The sequence below is a fragment of the Ovis canadensis genome, chromosome 4 (assembly GCF_042477335.2).
Source record: "Ovis canadensis isolate MfBH-ARS-UI-01 breed Bighorn chromosome 4, ARS-UI_OviCan_v2, whole genome shotgun sequence".
NCBI classification, from domain to species: Eukaryota; Metazoa; Chordata; class Mammalia; order Artiodactyla; family Bovidae; genus Ovis; species Ovis canadensis.
In genome coordinates this window covers 128,258,731-128,275,895 of record NC_091248.1, presented here as the reverse complement: position 1 = coordinate 128,275,895, position 17,165 = coordinate 128,258,731, and the positions used below count along the sequence as shown (strand labels likewise).

At 46.8% G+C, this 17,165-nt stretch overlaps 1 protein-coding gene across 1 annotated transcript; it reads left to right on the top strand.

Annotated features, from left to right (window-relative positions):
* The first annotated feature begins 264 nt into the window (after positions 1–264).
* On the top strand, positions 265–7,608 carry GIMAP6 (GTPase, IMAP family member 6). Its single transcript, XM_069588705.1, is given in 4 exon segments — positions 265–304; positions 307–440; positions 1,903–1,987; positions 5,385–7,608. Coding segments are annotated over 4 exon segments (1,023 nt in total). The 5' UTR covers positions 265–279; the 3' UTR covers positions 6,164–7,608.
* The last annotated feature ends 9,557 nt before the right edge of the window (positions 7,609–17,165 follow it).

The window sequence follows — 17,165 nt, the reverse complement described above, 5'->3', positions numbered from 1 at the left end:
TTACCAGTGAAGTCACTCAGTCGTGTCCCACTCTCTGCGACCCCATGGACTGCAGCCTGCCAGGCTCCTCTGTCCATGGGGTTTTCCAGGTGAGAACACTGGAGGGAGTTGCCACCAAGGCTGCAGACAGGTGCAGCCTGAAGAGCTTTCGGCCTGGGGGCCCTTGCTGGAGGGCTCAGCCCACTTCCTCTTCCCTCTTCTCAGGGCTGAGGGCTGCACTCTCAAGCGCAGTTCTTGAGCTGAGCTTCCGGATCACGTATTACTGAAAAAATATCCTCCATGTCCTCTATGTGTGTGTACGTTTGGGCACTGTCTCTGATCTCCTCCATTCAGCCTGCAGTTTGTTAACTCTCAAAGGAGACACGGAGAGTTCAGGAGAGCACACGGCCCCAGGAGACGCAAGACATGGGCATTCCTCCTGCCCCACGGATAGCAGGGCGGTGAGTCTAAGGCCGTGGTGACCCTGCCTGTATGTGAGTCTGTGTTTGTGTGTGTATTTTGCCTGAGAGTGTGTTGTGGGGATGCTGTGCATAGTATGTTTGTGTGTATATGTGTTTGTATGTATATGTGTGTGTGTTATGTTGGTGTGTATCTCTGTGTTGAGTGTGTCTATTTGTGTATAGATGAATGTGTGTTATGTTTGTATGTGTTGTATATATGTTTATACATGTGTTTGTATGTTTGTGAGCATATGTGTGAATGGCGTGTGTTGTGTTTCTGTGTATGGGTTGTTGTGAATATGTGTGTGTCTTATGTGTCTCTGTGTCTTATGTTTGTGTTTGTGTGCTATGTATGTATGTTCATATGTTTGTGAGTAAATATGTGTTCGTGTGTGTTGTACGTGTGTGCTATGTTTGTACTTTTGTACGTGTATGTGCGTAAGTAGTGTATGTGCTGTGTTTGTGTGTATCTTTTGTTTGTATGTTTGTGAGTGTGTGTTTGTGAGAGTGTCTGTGTGTGCGCCTGTTTCAGGAGCAATGGGAGGAGCCAGGGGAATCAGGACCTTGCAGCCTTTGGGCTCTGCCTGGCACTCCCCGCTTAACCTTGGGCAGGACACTCTGTGAGTCTCACTTTTCTCCTGAGAAACCTCACAAGGTGACAGATCTGCTCCATGTTGGAGACAAACACTGGCACGTGGCCCACGTGTGGTGATGCCCCGTCGGGCAGGGTCTGGGGTGAGGCGGCTGGGGGCTGGGCAGACAGCTCTCTGGACTTGAGAGTGGATGACAGGCGCTCCTGGTGGGCGACAATGCCCTCCTTGGCAAAGAGGACTGGGAATTGCTCTAGAAAACATTGTAAAATGTCCTGGAAACTTCCAGGGGGACAGGATCTCAGGAATGTTTAGTTTGGACTCAGCATCCACATCTCCAGGGACACGGAGGCCCCGGCAGCGTGACCACCCGAGTCGGTGGCCTGGTGCTGAGTGCCGAGGACCCTGGCCTCCCGGCAGGACTGCACCCCACGTGGAGAGGGAGCCTGTGTCTGTCTGCTGCCCTCCTCACCACCCAGCGCTCGGCCTCTGCAGCCCTCACTGCCAGGCTCACCCCACAGATCGTTCTGGCCCCATGAGCCCCTCACCAGCCTCTCCAACAATGTCCTGCTCATGTCACCCGGCACACTGGCCACTGCTCCCAGGACAGTGTTTGTCAGGACTCGTCTCTGGTCATTTCTCCCCATCACAGAATCCCCCCGTTCCCCAAGTGGAGAACAAGTGCAGGGGAAGGAAGGGGGAAACAGGGTCCCTAAAGGAGATAGAGGGGGATATCTCAGACACCCCCCTCACCCAGTCCCATGGCAACGAACCGATGCAAACAACTTCCATGGGCAAGAGAAAGGCAAAAGTCAGGAGCCCCTGAAAGCTCAGAGGAAACATCAGTAAGACACGTTTTATTTTTTTCCTAGATGGAGGAAGAAGAATTCGAAATCCTTTTCCCGGAGGAACCTGAAGAAGGTGCATCTCAGGATCCTTCTCCAGATGGGTCAGGAGGTAAAACAACTTTCTAGCAGACATGAACGTGAGGGGGGGGGGTGGCTAGGGCCTGAGGGGCAGGTGATGTGTTGGGAGGGGCAGTGGGAGTCCCCCCTGTCAGAGATTCGCCCACCGGAGTGGCCATCACTGGGCGTTCGGATTGGGCCACCCTTCACCGCAGCCAGACAGAAGGGAAGGCACCCTGATGGTGCCGTGGGTCAAAGGGGGTGACAGACCACAGTCACTGCCCCTTCACTGAGTGTCAGGAAGGATGTGTTCGTGGGTGTGACAGACGGCTCGCCCCCGGCCCCTGGTGGGTGTCGCGCTGGCTCTGCTGTGAGACTCTCAGGACCACGGGGGCTGCAAAGCACTAGTGAACACATAGGATGCAATCAAGGGCCCACAGGTCTGGGCTCTGTCTTCCCAAGGGGCTCCCTCCCCCCAAAAGCTGTTTCATCAGGGTCAGGGGCTTCACTTTCATGGGCTCAACTTTCCATCTAACCTGGAGAGACAGAACTTGGGAATTTAGGAATGCTGGAAATCCGTCACTTTCCTGGACAAAAGAATTGATTGGCAATTTATTATGCAGTTCCATGCACCTATGTTTTTATTAGAAGAACTTCAGTGGCCTGAGCCATTGGGGAAAACCCATAATATTAAGCTGCATAGGAAAGCAACAATCCCAGTGTTCACACCTGATTTACCCTTTTTGCAGCAATTGGGGTTAAGTATTACTTTAAAATTCCCTCTGTGCTCAATGTATTTCGCTTTTAAGTCCAAAGGTGTGGCATGAGTGTCTCCAGGCTTGCCCAGATGGGGAACCACTGTCTTCCTCCAGCTTTGCATTTGAGTACAGATGGACGTTGCCCTTCCTTGCTTCTGTGGATCTCCCAGGCATTCACTCAGGTCACCTGCAGAAGCTGGAGGGAGGCGATATCTTACAGTTGGAGTTGGTGGGTGGGATAGCCCATCAAGGCAGAAAGGCAGGAGAAACACACCCCTGCTGGGGAGAGCTGGAAGAAGACGGTGCCAGTCCTGGCCTCAAGAGGCTGAGGGCTCTGCACTGAGACACAGCAGTGTCTTCCCTGGGAACAGACTGGAAACTAGCTACGGTTTGGTGCTTCTCTATGTGCTGTGGGTCCTGGGACCTGCAAGGCCAGGAGAAGGGAATTCCCTTCATGCCCTCCAGCCAGGGTCATTTTTAAAATCTGGACTTGGGGTCCTCAGTATTAGATGGGCATGAAACACCTACTTGCAGCTGATGGTTCTGATATTCTCCTGGGTAAGGGTGTCCAGCCCAAACTTCAACGGTGGAGCTTAGGACTGTGACCCCAGTGTGAGCTGTGCTGTGGAGCTGGGGGTCTGGCTGAAAGGCCCCCACCCTCACAACACTCCTTGTTGGGAAAAGTGAAGGTAATGTGGAGTGTTCCATCATGGCAGGGAGACGACAGACACAGAGGCTGTGTGCTTCCAACTTCACCATCTTCCTGGAAAGGGTCTCCAACCAGAGGTGCTCGAGAAGCTCAGGCTCCCAGTTCATGAGGGGATGATCCCACCTGGTGGGAATAGGTGGTCCGAGAAGAAGTTTCAAACAGAAGCATGAAACGTGGCATTCTACCATATGATCCCACAATTCCACTTCTGGGGAATATACCCCATACAGTTGAAACAGATATTGAATATAAGTGTGCTGAGGTACATAGCTGCATTATTCACAATAGCAGAAAGTGGAAACAACCCCCCCCCCCAACTCCATATACTTCTGAATATGGAATCATATATACACCTACACCTACAGTGGAATATTCAGTTCAGTTCAGTTCAGTTGCTCAGTCGTGTCCGACTCTTTGGACCCCATGAATCGCAGCACGCCAGGCCTCCCTGTCCATCACCAACTCCCAGACTTCACTCAGACTCACGTCCATCGAGTCCGTGATGCCATCCAGCCATCTCATCTTCTGTCGTCCCCTTCTCCTCCTGCCCCCAGTCCCTCCCAGCATCAGAGTCTTTTCCATGAGCCAACTCTTCGCATCAGGTGGCCAAAGTACTGGAGCTTCAGCTTTAGCATCATTCCTTCCAGAGAAATCCCAGGGCTGATCTCCTTCAGAATGGACTGGTTGGATCTCCTTGCAGTCCAAGGGACTCTCTAGAGTCTTCTCCAACCCCACACTTCAAAAACATCAATTCTTCGGTGCTCAGCCATCTTCACAGTCCAACTCTCACATCCATACATGACCACAGGAAAAACCATAGCCTTGACTAAACGGACCTTAGTTGGCAAAGTAATGTCTCTGCTTTTCAATATGCTATCTAGGTTGGTCATAACTTTTCTTTCAAGGAGTAAATGTCTTTTAATTTCATGGCTGCAGTCGCCATCTGCGGTGATTTTAGAGCCCCCCAAAATAAAGTCTGACACTGTTTCCACTGTTTCCCCATCTATTTCCCATGAAGTGATGGGACTGGATGCCACGATCTTCATTTTCTGAGTGTTGAGCTTTAAGCCAACTTTTTCACTCTCCACTTTCACTTTCATCAAGAGGCTTTTGAGTTCCTCTTCACTTTCTGCCATAAGGGTGGTGTCATCTGCATATCTGAGGTTATTGATATTTCTCCCGGTAATCTTGATTCCAGCTTGTGTTTCTTCTAGTCCAGCATTTCTCATGATGTACTCTGCACAGAAGTTAAATAAGCAGGGTGACAATATACATCCTTGATGTACTCCTTTTCCTATTTGGAACCAGTCTGTTGTTCCATGTCCAGTTCTAACTGTTGCTTCCTGGCCTGCATACAGATTTCTCAAGAGGCAGGTCAGGTGGTCTGGTATTCCCAACTCTCTCAGAATTTTCCACAGTTTATTGTGATCCACACAGTCAAAGGAATATTATTCAGCCTTAAAAAGGAAGGCAATTCTGACACTTGCTCCAACATGAATGAAGCTTGAACATATTATGCAAAGTGAATAAGCCAGACACAGCAGGGCAAAAATTGCCTGATTCCAGTAATGTGAGGTCCTTAGAACAGTCAAACACATGGAGACAGAAAGAGCAGTGGACGTCAGGTGGTGGGAAGGAAGAATGGGGAGTTAGTGTTTAATGGGGACAGGGTGTCATTTGGGAAGATAGAAAGTTCTTGAGATGCTCAAGTGATGACTGCCCAGCAATGTGAATGTATGGAAGGCTACACCTAAATATGGTGCAAAGAGTACATTTTATGTTATGTATTTTCTACCTTATTTCCCCCCCAAAAAAATTTAGAAAAAAGAAAAGGAAGGAAAGCCTGTGAACCCACGGCATATCTCAGATGCAGATGCTGGGCTTCCTTTGTCCTGCCCGCACCAGGAACCTCTGGCCCCAGGGAGGCTAAAGCGGGGGAGGGGCTCTAACCGCGGCCCCCCTCCTTCTCTTGATGCTTTCAGGGCTGCGGGGGGATGAAGGGACCCCGCAGACGCTGAGGCTCATCCTGGCGGGAAAATCTGGGAGCGGGAAAAGCGCCACGGGAAACAGCATCCTCGGGAGGAGAGTGTTCGAGTCCAAGCTCAGCGCCCGCCCGGTGACCCAAGCCTTCCAGCAGGGGCGCCGCGCGTGGGCGGGGAGGGAGCTGCAGGTCATCGACACCCCTGACATCCTGTCCCGCTTGGCGGCGCCCCAGGGGACCGCTCAGGGCGTAGGCGAGGCTGGCGCCTGTTCCTGGCCGGGGCCGCACGCGGTGCTCCTGGTGACTCAGCTCGGCCGCTTCACCGAGGAGGACCAGCGGGTGGCCAGGCGCCTCGAGGAGGTGTTCGGGGCCGGCGTCCTGGCCCGCACCGTCCTGGTGTTCACGCGGAAGGAGGACCTGGACGGCGGCTCGCTGGGGACGTACCTGCAGGAGACCGACAACCGGGCGCTGGCCGAGCTGGACGTGGTCTGCTCAAGGCGACACTGCGGCTTCAACAACAAGGGGGACGGAGCCGAGCAGGAGGCCCAGCTGAGGGAGCTCATGCGGCACGTCGAAGGGGTCCTGTGGGAGAACGAGGGCCGCGCCTACAGTCCCCTGGCCGCCCCCCAGCCCCGCGCCGCGCCCCGTGAGAGCTGGGGTCTCTGGCGGCCTGGCTCTGAGGAGGGGTGCGGGGACCAGGCCTGGCTGCAGGGCCTGCGCCGCATCCTGAAGGAGCCCGAGCAAACTGGACGCCAGCTCCCGCCCAGTGCGCCCATGTGAGGCGCACGCCTCCATGGCTTCCTGCCTGCCTCCCTTGGCCAGAGTCTGGCTCCCAGGCCCCTCACTTGCCCGCTCCATCCCAGGGGTCCCTGGCCCCTCCTGTCTCCAGGGCAGCCTCTGGTCAGGTGAGAGGAGGTGGGTGGGCTCCTGAGTTCTCAGGTCCTTCATCACACCTTCCAGAACACAGGGGCCCTCCTGCTCTGCGCCCCCAGCCATTCCTCGCGTGTCGCTGGCGTTCCCTCTCTGCAACAGAACTCTGAGAGAAGCCAAGCCTCCTGATGCGGACCTGTGCTCCCTTCTGCCGTGGAACCCGGCAGGATCCGGGCCACTGGAGTCTCGGCTTAAAACTTGATGCAGCAGATCAGCGTGGAACGTGGACCCGGCAACTCTGCGTCTCTTGGGCTGTGTCCTTGCCCCTTAAGAGGGCAGGCACGATGGCTTTTAAAGCCCTGTGCCAGTGGGGCAGGGCAGGCTCTGGGCTGGGGAGGAGAGGGCAACTAGAAACGGGGGAGGGCCACAAGGAGCTGCTCTTGATTCGCTCTTGAAAGAGGCCATCACCCGCAGCAAAGGGGCCCCATGGGAAGGAGCGGAGCAGGGCAGGCGTATCCAGGGGCCAGGTCTGCTCAGGAAATGGGGCATAGACCTGGCTGCAGGACACGCGCCCCCCAGGCATCCAAGTGGCCTTGGATAGCAGAGGAGCTCTTCCCAGGGAGGCTTGGACAAGGGAGGTCACACACCTGATAGCACCCTTCTGATGCTCACCCTCCTGCATGGAGAGCAGAGACTTCCAGCCCAGCCTCTGTCTGACCTGCAACCCCTTCCCTTCTCCCTTAAGAGAGAGGAGAAAGCGAGGGGTGTCTGGGCGTGTAAGCAGGTTCCCCAGCCAGGTGTTTGGGGGTGTAGAATGGAGGGAGGAAGGAAGAAAGAAAGGGAAGTTGCAAAGAAAGAAGCAGACCATGTGAACGTCCTCAGGAGCAGCCTACGGGCCTCGGAGAGTCCTGCAACTCCAAGTGTCATCTCGTCCTCACCCAGAGGACCCCTGAGAAAGCTGGAGCAGGACTTTAGCTAAAAGGGTCTGGAGTCAGAACAGAGACACATTGGAGTATGCTTAAGACAGCCTTTGCGCCAGACCATTTACTAAGTAGGTGATCATCTCCTGCTGAACTGAAACAGCAGTTATCATATGGTGAGTTTTCATATTCCCTATGATTTCTGTGAGAATTTTTGCCTCTCTTCTTGTCTTCCATCTTCTCAACTCCTATATGAATAAAATATTGACTTGATTCCTTGGCTTTGATTGTAATGTGAACTCTCCCCCTCCACCTCCGATTTCTTCCCCAGCCACCATTTTTGTATTTCTTTTGTTATTTTCAGGCATTTCTTCTTCTGTGTGAAAATTTAAATTACTTGTTGAATTTTCTAAAAAGTACACTGTTGGTATTCCAGTTGGAGTTGTCTTATGTTCATGTATTGAATTTGGAAGAATTGGAAGGAAGATAAGTCAGAGAAGGACAAGTACTGTGTAATACGTGGAATCTAAAAAGTCAAACCTGTTTAAAAAAGGAAGGGAATGGTGGTTACCAAGAAGTGGGAGCACAGGGGATAAGATTGCTGGTGTTCCAGGCACAGACTTGTCGCAAGCACTAATAAGCCACAGAGGTCTAAAGTACAGTATACTGAATGTAGACAATAACATTATAGTATAAGTATGTGATATGCTGAAGATTGTTAAAATGGCAACCGTACTATGATACACCAGTCTACCAAAGTAACACTCAGCACACCTTAAATTTACACAATGTGAAAAGAACAAATTTAAAGTCACATTAAAAATCTGAAACATTAAAAAAAGACTGGGAGAATCTGTAAATTCTTCAAGGATAAGTGAAATAAAGTCATTTTGTTTCTAAATGAATAGGCCCATTACTTCATAGCCACTAAACTGACAGCTAAAGTCATTCGCATTTCCTTTAAGAAGATAAATATCTTTAAATTAGGTACTTTCCTTTTAACCCTGTTGGCCTAATTGATCTCATCCTAGAAAATATAAGTATTAACCAAATGTCAGGCACTGTCACTCACAAAATGTCAAGTCACTAAATGACAAATGGCAAGTCACTTAAAACACATCATTCATTAAAAATTCTAAAGGCAGATGAATGGATAAGAAAGTTGTGGTACATATACGCAATGGAGTATTACTCAGCCATTAAAAATAATTCATTTGAATCAGTTCTAATGAGATGGATGGAAATGGAGCTGATTATACAAAGTGAAGTAAGCCAGAAAGAATAACACCAATACAGTATACTAACACATATATATGGAATTTAGAAAGATGGTAATGATGACCCTGTATTCGAGACAGCAAAAGAGACACAGATGTGTAGAGCGGACTTTTGGACTCTGAGGGAGAGGGAGAGGGTGGGAAGATTTGGGAGAATGGCATTGAAACATGTATACTATCAGGTAAGAAACGAATCGCCAGTCTATGTCTGATGCAGGATACAGGATGCTTGGGGCCGGTGCATGAGGATGACCCAGAGGGATGTTATGGGGAGGGAGGTGGGAGGGGGGTTCATGTTTGGGAACGCATATACACCCATGGTGGATTCATGTCAATGTATGGCAAAACCAATACAGTGTTGTAAAATAAAGTAAAAATAAAAATTAAAAAAAATATTCTAAAGGAATTTCTTAAAATTTTACAGAATATGGGTTTTTCTCTCCTTTGTTACTAAAAATCAAAGAAAATCCACGACAGTTCAGAAGGAAGGGGAGCTGTTGCTTCACACCATCACTCCCTGAGCATCAGAGAACAGAGAAGGTGTGGTCCGTTTATTCTGGAAATCCCATGGTCTGTGTACCAGAAAGAAAGAGGTGCTGAGGATGAGGTCATGGGTTGGTGGAGGAGAGGGGTTTGTCTTTGCCAAAGCTGTGAAAATAGTGACCTTTGGAATTCATTATTCTCAAAAAACAAAAACAAAAAACACAAAACCCTACACTGGAGCAAAGCATGAAAGGGATCTGGAGAGTCCAAAGTGACCAGTGAGTCCATGGGCTGCTTCCTCCTTGGTGGGTCAAAGCAATGGCTAAAAATCTCAGGGAAGTTTTCCAGCTCTGAATTCTCCTGTAATAACTTTCATACACTCTGTGGAAAATTCAAAATAATGAGAGTTTTTAAACAATTGTTGGAAGACACTGAGAGTGACCAAATACAGGGAGAGGCTATGCGGAACTTGACACTTCACTCAGGGGCCACGTGGCTGTCACATGTATGTGGTTCGCCCCTGAGAGTATGTCTCCATCCTGCTGATCCAGGGATGCGCTCAAGCAGAAATTCACAGGGACCTGAGCGTAAGAGGATGGAGTTTGGGGGCAGCCAGAGAGGGTAGATATTGATGGAGAACTCCCACAGAGGGGCATGAGTGGGAGCATGAGCAATTCTGTATAAAAACTCCTTTCAAGTCTTTGGATGACCCAGGAATTGCGGTCTCTAGAGGGTCCAGGGGAGGCGTTTTGGAAGGATGAATAAGCTGGTCAGAGATTTCAGCAGTTGCCCTCAGCAGCAAAGACAGAATTTTGGATTCTAGTCCACCAAGTAGTCCACTGAAGTACTAGTGGGAGTAAAGATCACCTCAGGACTAAGGGACTTGCCCTGAAAGAGCAAAACTGGAACAGTTCCTTGCTAACGACATTAAGCCTTCCCAGGTTAAGTTCAAAGGCATCGACCAGTAATATAAGTGCCTGCTGGAGCAAACCCAGGATCCTTCAGAAGAGCATAATAATATCCCGAGTCTCTGCAACATGCTATGGAGAATATCCTGTAAACTATTAAAAATTCTTATTTTCTAACACAAAGGTAGAAAGTTATAAAACTTCCCTCTACACATGTTTACCTGCATCTTATTATGCTTTGTGTGTTCTCTTTTCACTATCACTCAGTTTAGGATATTTTGCAAATTCTTTGTGATATCTTTTATCTCTCATGGATATTGAGGAGAATGTATTTAATTTCCAAATATTTGAGTATTTTCTAGAAATTGCAGTATCCAGTACGGTAGACACTAGCCATATGTGGTTATTGGGAATTTGGAATATAGCTATACCTGGGAAACTGAACTTTTATTTCATGATAATTTGTTTTAATTTAAATTTAAACACTGAAACACGGTAAAATATTTTACTGTTCAACACAGTTCTGCGGTTTGGGTAGAAATACACTTCACTCTAACTGTTGTATCACGTATTATTCTTGTATTGCAATGTAAACCTTGGGCACGTTTACCATTTCTAGTGTCAGAACATAATAAACACATCATCACTGACTTAGTCGATGTCTGAAGACTGTTTCCCTTTCAACAATCTTCCTAATGAGTGTTGTGGTACTTTTATGAACACTTTGTGTAGACAACATGGGTTACAGTGATACAGAGCTACATTTAGTTGGTTATTAAATTTAAATCCTGATGATTATTTTACTTATAATAGATTCTGATTAAGTTTTAGTTAAAAGTAAGCATGGAGAAAATTTAAGCTTCAAAATGAAGGCATGATATTGGTGCAGAATGAATGGAGATGACAAAGCAGGTACTAAACTGGAACAGGAGAGAGAAAAAGAGTCGGGAAGATGTTTTACAACATTCACCATGAATGGTAATTGCAGTGTGCTGCAGTGCAGTGAAACCAAGAAAAAAGAAACAAAAGGTGTTAGAGATCTTTTCAGTCAATACATACAGGGTTTGATAAAAGGGTTCCTTTTAGCCATCAAAAACAGACTTGAAAAAACTAGTAACGGAAGCCAGAATTGAATGGCCAACAAAAAACACTTTGGACGGCTTTTAACAGACTCAGGACTTGCAACTTGGACCAGCTATAAAACAACTTGGATTGTTGTGTGAAAAAAAAATTTTCAATTGGAGAGATGATGAAAAATATTATTACTTTGGTTATGCAAAGTTTTCTTGCAAATGTTTAAAGAAAAAACTAAAAATGCTAATGGATACAAAACATGAAAGACCTTCTACCAAATAATTGCCCAGAGAAAAAAAGACCTTTAAAATAATATCAAAGATTAGTGGACTTAAAGTTTTAAAAATTGCAAGTCTTTTTCTTTAGAGCTACATGAGAAGTGTTACTTTAGACACAATCGACATAACACTTTGAGTATGTCTTTATTTTCTTCTCTATGTGATATTTGACTTGCTCAGTTCTTGCCTGATTGTGTCACGAGCTCTTTATTTAGCTGTGCTTAGTCGCCACTGCAGATGGTGACTGCAGCCATGAAGTTAAAAGACGCTTACTCCTTGGAAGAGAAGTTATGACCAACCTAGATAGCATATTGAAAAGCAGACACATTACTTTGCCAACAAAGTTCCATCTAGTCAAGGCTATGGTTTTTCCAGTGGTCATGTATAGATGTGAGAGTTAGACTGAGAAGAAAGCTGAGCGCTGAAGAACTGATGCTTTTGAACTGTGGTGTTGGAGAAGACTCTAGAGACTCCCTTGGACTGCAAGGAGATCCAACCAGTCCATTCTGAAGGAGATCAGCCATGGGATTTGTTTGGAGGGACTGATGCTACAGCTGAAACTCCAGTACTTTGGCCACCTGATGCGAAGAGCTGACTCATTGGAAAATACTCTGATGCTGGGAGGGATTGGGGGCAGGAGGAGAAGGGGATGACCGAGGATGAGATGGCTGGATGGCATATCCGACTCGATGGACGTGAGTCTGAGTGAACTCCAGGAGTTGGTGATGGACAGGGAGGCCTCGTGTGCTGCGATTCATGGGGTCACTAAGAGTCAGACACGACTGAGCAACTGAACTGAATTGAACTGAATCGCCCAGCATTTCACATGATGTACCCTGCATATAAGTTAAATAAGCAGGGTGACAATATACAGCCTTGACATATTCCTTTCCCAATTTGGAACCAGTCTGTTGTTCCATGTCCAGTTCTAACTGTTGCTTCAAGATTGCTGGGAGAGATATCAATAACCTCAGATATGCAGATGACACCACCCTTATAGCAGAAAGGAAGAGGAACTAAAGAGCCTCTTGATGAAAGTGAAAGAGGAGAGTGAAAAAACTGGTTTAAATTCAACGTTCAAAAAATGAAGATCATGGCATCCAGTCCCATCACTTCATGGCGAATAGATGGTGAAACAATGAGAACGGTGACAGACTTTATTTTTTGGGCTCCAAAATCACTGCAGATGGTGACTGCAGCCATGAAATTAAGAGATGCTTGCTCCTTGGAAGAAAAGCTATAACCAACCTAGTTCAGTTCATTTCAGTTCAGTCACTCAGTCGTGTCCGACTCTTTGTGACCCCATGAATCACAGCATGCCAGGCCTCCCTGTCCATCACCAACTCCCAGAGTTCACTCAAACTCACGTCTATCGAGTCGGTGATGCCATCCAGACAGCATATTAAAAAGCAGAGACATTACTTTGCTGACAAAGGTCCATCTAGTCAAAGCTATGGCTTTTCCAGTAGTCATGTATGGATGTGAGAGCCAGACTCTAAAGAAAGTTGAGTGCTGAAGAACTGATGATTTTGAACTGTGGTGTTGGAGAAGACTCTTGAGGGTCACTTTGACTGCAAGGAGATCCAACCAGTTCATCTTAAAGATCAGTACTGAATATTCCTCAGAAGGACTGATGCTGAAGCAGACACTCCAATACTTTGGCCACCTGATGGGAAGAACTGACTCATTGGAAAAGACCCTGATGCTGGGAAAGATTGAAGGCAGGAAGAGAAGGGGATGGCAGAGGATGAGATGGTTCCATGGCATCACTGACTCAATGGACATGATCTTGAGCAAGTTCTGGGTGTTGGTGATGGACAGGGATGCTTGCTGTGCTGCAGTCCATGGGGTTGCAAAGAGTTGGACATGGCTGAGTGACTGAACAGGACTGAATTGGGCTCTCTTCCATTTCCAGGAGAAGGAGGACTCTAACTGTGGTTTCTGGTCCCTGTTTGATCTCCACTTCATCTTTACTTAGGAGTCCTAGGATATGGGTAACGGTATGGTGTTTTGATTTATTAGATTCAGTTCTTTGTATGTATACTTTTCCTTCAGAATCCTGGAGGGGAGAAGGGTCTTTGGCACCCTTGATCTAGCTGGTAATACTTGGAGCAGAGGAAATGCCTTCAAAAAATTTGAAGCCACTATCCCTTTCTTTGTCAGACACAGGGTATCTGCTCCAGTGCAATCACTCTCAAATCAGTCGAGAACCAGCCACATTGGCAATGCCAGGGAACTGTTAGGCGTGCAAATTCTCAGGTCTGCTCATTCAGTAACTTTGTATGTTAACAAGTCTTCCAGGTGACTCTGATGCATGCTCAGTTTAGTTCAGTTCAGTGGCTCAGTCGTGTCTGACTCTCTGCGATCCCATGAACCACAGCACACCAGGCCTCCCTGTCCATTACCAACTCCTGGAGTCCACCCAAACCCATATCCATTGAATAGGTGATGCCACCAAACCATCTCATCCTCTGTCATCCCCTTCTCCTCCTGCCCTCAATCTTTCCCAGCATTAGGGTCTTTTCAAATGAGTCAGCTCTCTGCATCAGGTGCCCAAAGTGTTGGCGCTTCAGCTTCAACATCAGTCCTTCCAATGAACACCCAGGACTGATCACCTTTAGGAAGGACTGGTTCGATCTCCTTGCAGTCCAAGGGACTCTCAAGAGTCTTCTCCAACACCACAGTTCAAAACCGTCAATTCTTCGGTGCTCAGCTTTCTTTATAGTCAAACTCTCACATCCATACATGACCACTGGAAAAACCATAGCCTTGACTAGACAGACCTTTGTTGGCAAAGTAATATCTCTGCTTTCTAATATGCTGTCTAGGTTGGTCATGACTTTCCTTCTTAGGAGTAAGCATCTTTTTATTTCATTGTTGCAATCACCATCTGCAGTGATTTTGGAGCCCAGAAAAATAATGTCAGCCACAGTTACCACTGTTTCCCCATCTATTTGCCATGAAGTGATGGGACCGGATGCCATGATCTCTATTTTCTGAATGTTGAGCTTTAAGCCAACTTTTTCACTCTCCTCTTTCACTTTCAACAAGAGGCTCTTTAGTTCTTCTTCACTTTCTGCCATAAGTGTGGTGTCATCTGCATATCTGAGGTTATTGATATTTCTCCCGGCAATCTTGATTCCAGCTTGTGCTTCCTCCAGCCCAGGGTCTTTCATGATGCTCTCTGCATAGAAGTTAAATAGCAGGGTGACAATATACAGCCTTGACGTACTCCTTTTCCTATTTGGAACCAGTCTGTTGTTCCATGTCCAGTTCTAACTGTTGCTTCCTGACCTGCATAGAAGTTTCTCAAGAGGCAGGTCAGGCGGTCTGGTATTCCCATCTCTTTCAGAATTTTCCACAGTTTATTGTGATCCACATAGTCAAAGCCTTTGGGATAGTCAATAAAGCAGAAATAGATATTTTTCTGAAACTCTCTTGCTGTTTCAATGATGCATGCTAATGCTTCACAAAATATGGAAAAATCTGAATAATCAGTTTCCACTATTTAAAAAAAATATTAATAGATTTTTTTCAAAAGATGACAGCCTTGTCAACAAATGGATTGTCCATATCCTATCACTTCTCCAATTTTCCAAAAAAGGTTTAGTCACTAGACAATAACATCTTACACAATAGAAGTCCAGCTAATTAGAGTTGAGAACAGTCTCTCCTCTTCTAGGGGAAAGGAAGCAGGAAGGCAGAGGAATAAAGCAATCAGATGTGGTCCTAAGCTTTTCTCTCCAGGTTCAGGAAACAAGAGGTATATTTGATAGTGAAGTTCTGGTCACTTCTTGCATTGTGGTCTGGGGAGTGCCCTCTGGAAAAAGCTTTCAAACATGGATGTCACCTTATGTTCTTGTTTCAAGGATGGAAATACTTTCCTTTTCTATCTGCTTTGGTGGCTCCCCAGTACTTTCTAGTATTTGTTCTTTGTAGTTTATTCCAAAGTTTATCTGTAGGATATTTAGTATGTTATAAGACTGTATTTTTTGGAACCAGACTCAGGCACTGAGGTTCTATTTTCTTGACCCTTCCTTGGTTCATGTATAGAATGAGGAAGAGTTTAGGACTGTAGGAAAGTTTGGTTGGGAATCGTCAAAAGAATCCGCCATACCGTTGAGAATGAGGTCTCTCTAGAGTGAGGAGTGTGTGGCAAGTTCACCCCAGCTCATATAGCAGGCGCTGCTGGACATCAGCTCACTAGCATTTGTCCCCCCCTCATTACTAACAAAACTACAGTTTTGCTTATCACAGCAACGGACCCATGTGAAATACTGAGTTGTACTGTGTTTCTCATAGCTGGGGTAAGCATATGACCAGGAGGTGGTAGAAGAAGCCCTGTGGGTTGGCTTTGCTTTTGCAGTAGAAGTGCCATCCTGTCTTCCTTCTTGTGTCTGTTCTTTCTGCTTACAGTTCTGAGCTGAGGCTGAAGCTGAAGCGGCCATCTTGCCACTCTGGGGACAAACGATACCATAACGGGTGGAAGAAAAAAAATCAAGTTCTTTGGATAGTTACCTCAGCCCTGGAGTACCAGCTGTAAACTCCTTGTATCAAAATTGAACCCTTTGTTAAGCTACTTTAATAAAGTTGTATTTCCTGCAACCACATGAAATATCACCCTCTAGCTGATATTCCAGGGCTGAATAAGAGCCACTGCCTGACCAGCCACAGAGAACATAGACCATCTGGAGCTGTGGTCAAGTCAGTTGAGGAGCCCCTGAAAGGGCACTGCCTGGAGTGGGAAATCAACTCACTTGGTGCCTTTACACCAGCTTGTGGACTTTCTTGTTGGGGACCAGCAGGCCTTCAGAGGCTTGACAGACATGAGACATCACCCAGCAAGTAGGGGAGACAGAGGCTGAGGCTGGAGACCCCATATGCACGTGCATGTGTGCGTGTTCAGTTGTGTCCGACTCTGTGATTCTATGGACTGTAGCCTTACGTCCATGGAATTTCCCAGGTAAGAGTACTGAAGTGGGTTTCCATTTCCTTCTCCAGGGAATCTTCCCAACCCGGGGATCGAATCTGTATCTCCTGCATTGACAGGCAGATTCTTTACCACTGGCACCACCAGGGGAGCCTGGAGAACTCCATCTTTCTCCACAAACCAGTGTCACATAAGGTGTTGAAAGTCCATGGGAGGAAATAAATACAATGGTTGCAGAAACTGTCTGAGTCACCTACATGGAGACTGGACTGTATCTAAAGGGGCCATTTCTTCTTTTTTTCCTTCCCTAAGTCTTTACTGAATTTGTTACAGTATTGCTTTTCTTTTATGTTTTGGTTTTGGGGCTGCAAGTCATGTGGGATCTTTAGCTCCCTGGCCAGGGATCAAACCCCCACCACCTGCATTGGAAGGCAAAGTCTTATTAACTGGACCACGAGGGAAGTCCCTAAAGGGGCTCTTTAATACATCAGATTGGACTGGTTTTTACATGAGAGCAAACATTTAATTCTGTGTTTTCTCTGGAAATAATGGATAAGACCTAGGAAAGATTATGAAATTTGAGACAATGGAAACATATACTTTTTCTCTCTATTCCCTAAACATAGTATATGTTTAATTTTGCCACAGAGGCCATTTCCAGTGGATTCGAAATTGTTCCGCAGGGAGTGATTGACTTATAGTCTCAGAGGACTCATTTCCATACACTTGTTCAAAACTTTAGGTTTGTAAAGGCAACTATTACCTCAAGAAGAATTAAACCTAAACAACATTTTCCCATCTCATTATCTTTTATCACAAATCCTATATCAACAATATGAAGCTTAAGAAAAGTTCAGTTCAGTTCAGTTGCTCAGTCATGTCCAGCTCTTTGCAATCCCATGGACTGCAGCATGCCAGGCTTCCCTGTCCATCACCAACTCCTGATGTTTGCTCAAACTCATGTCCATCGAGTCGATGATGCTATCCAACCATCTCATTCTCTGTGGTCCCCTTCTCCTCCTGCCTTCAATCTTTCCCAGCA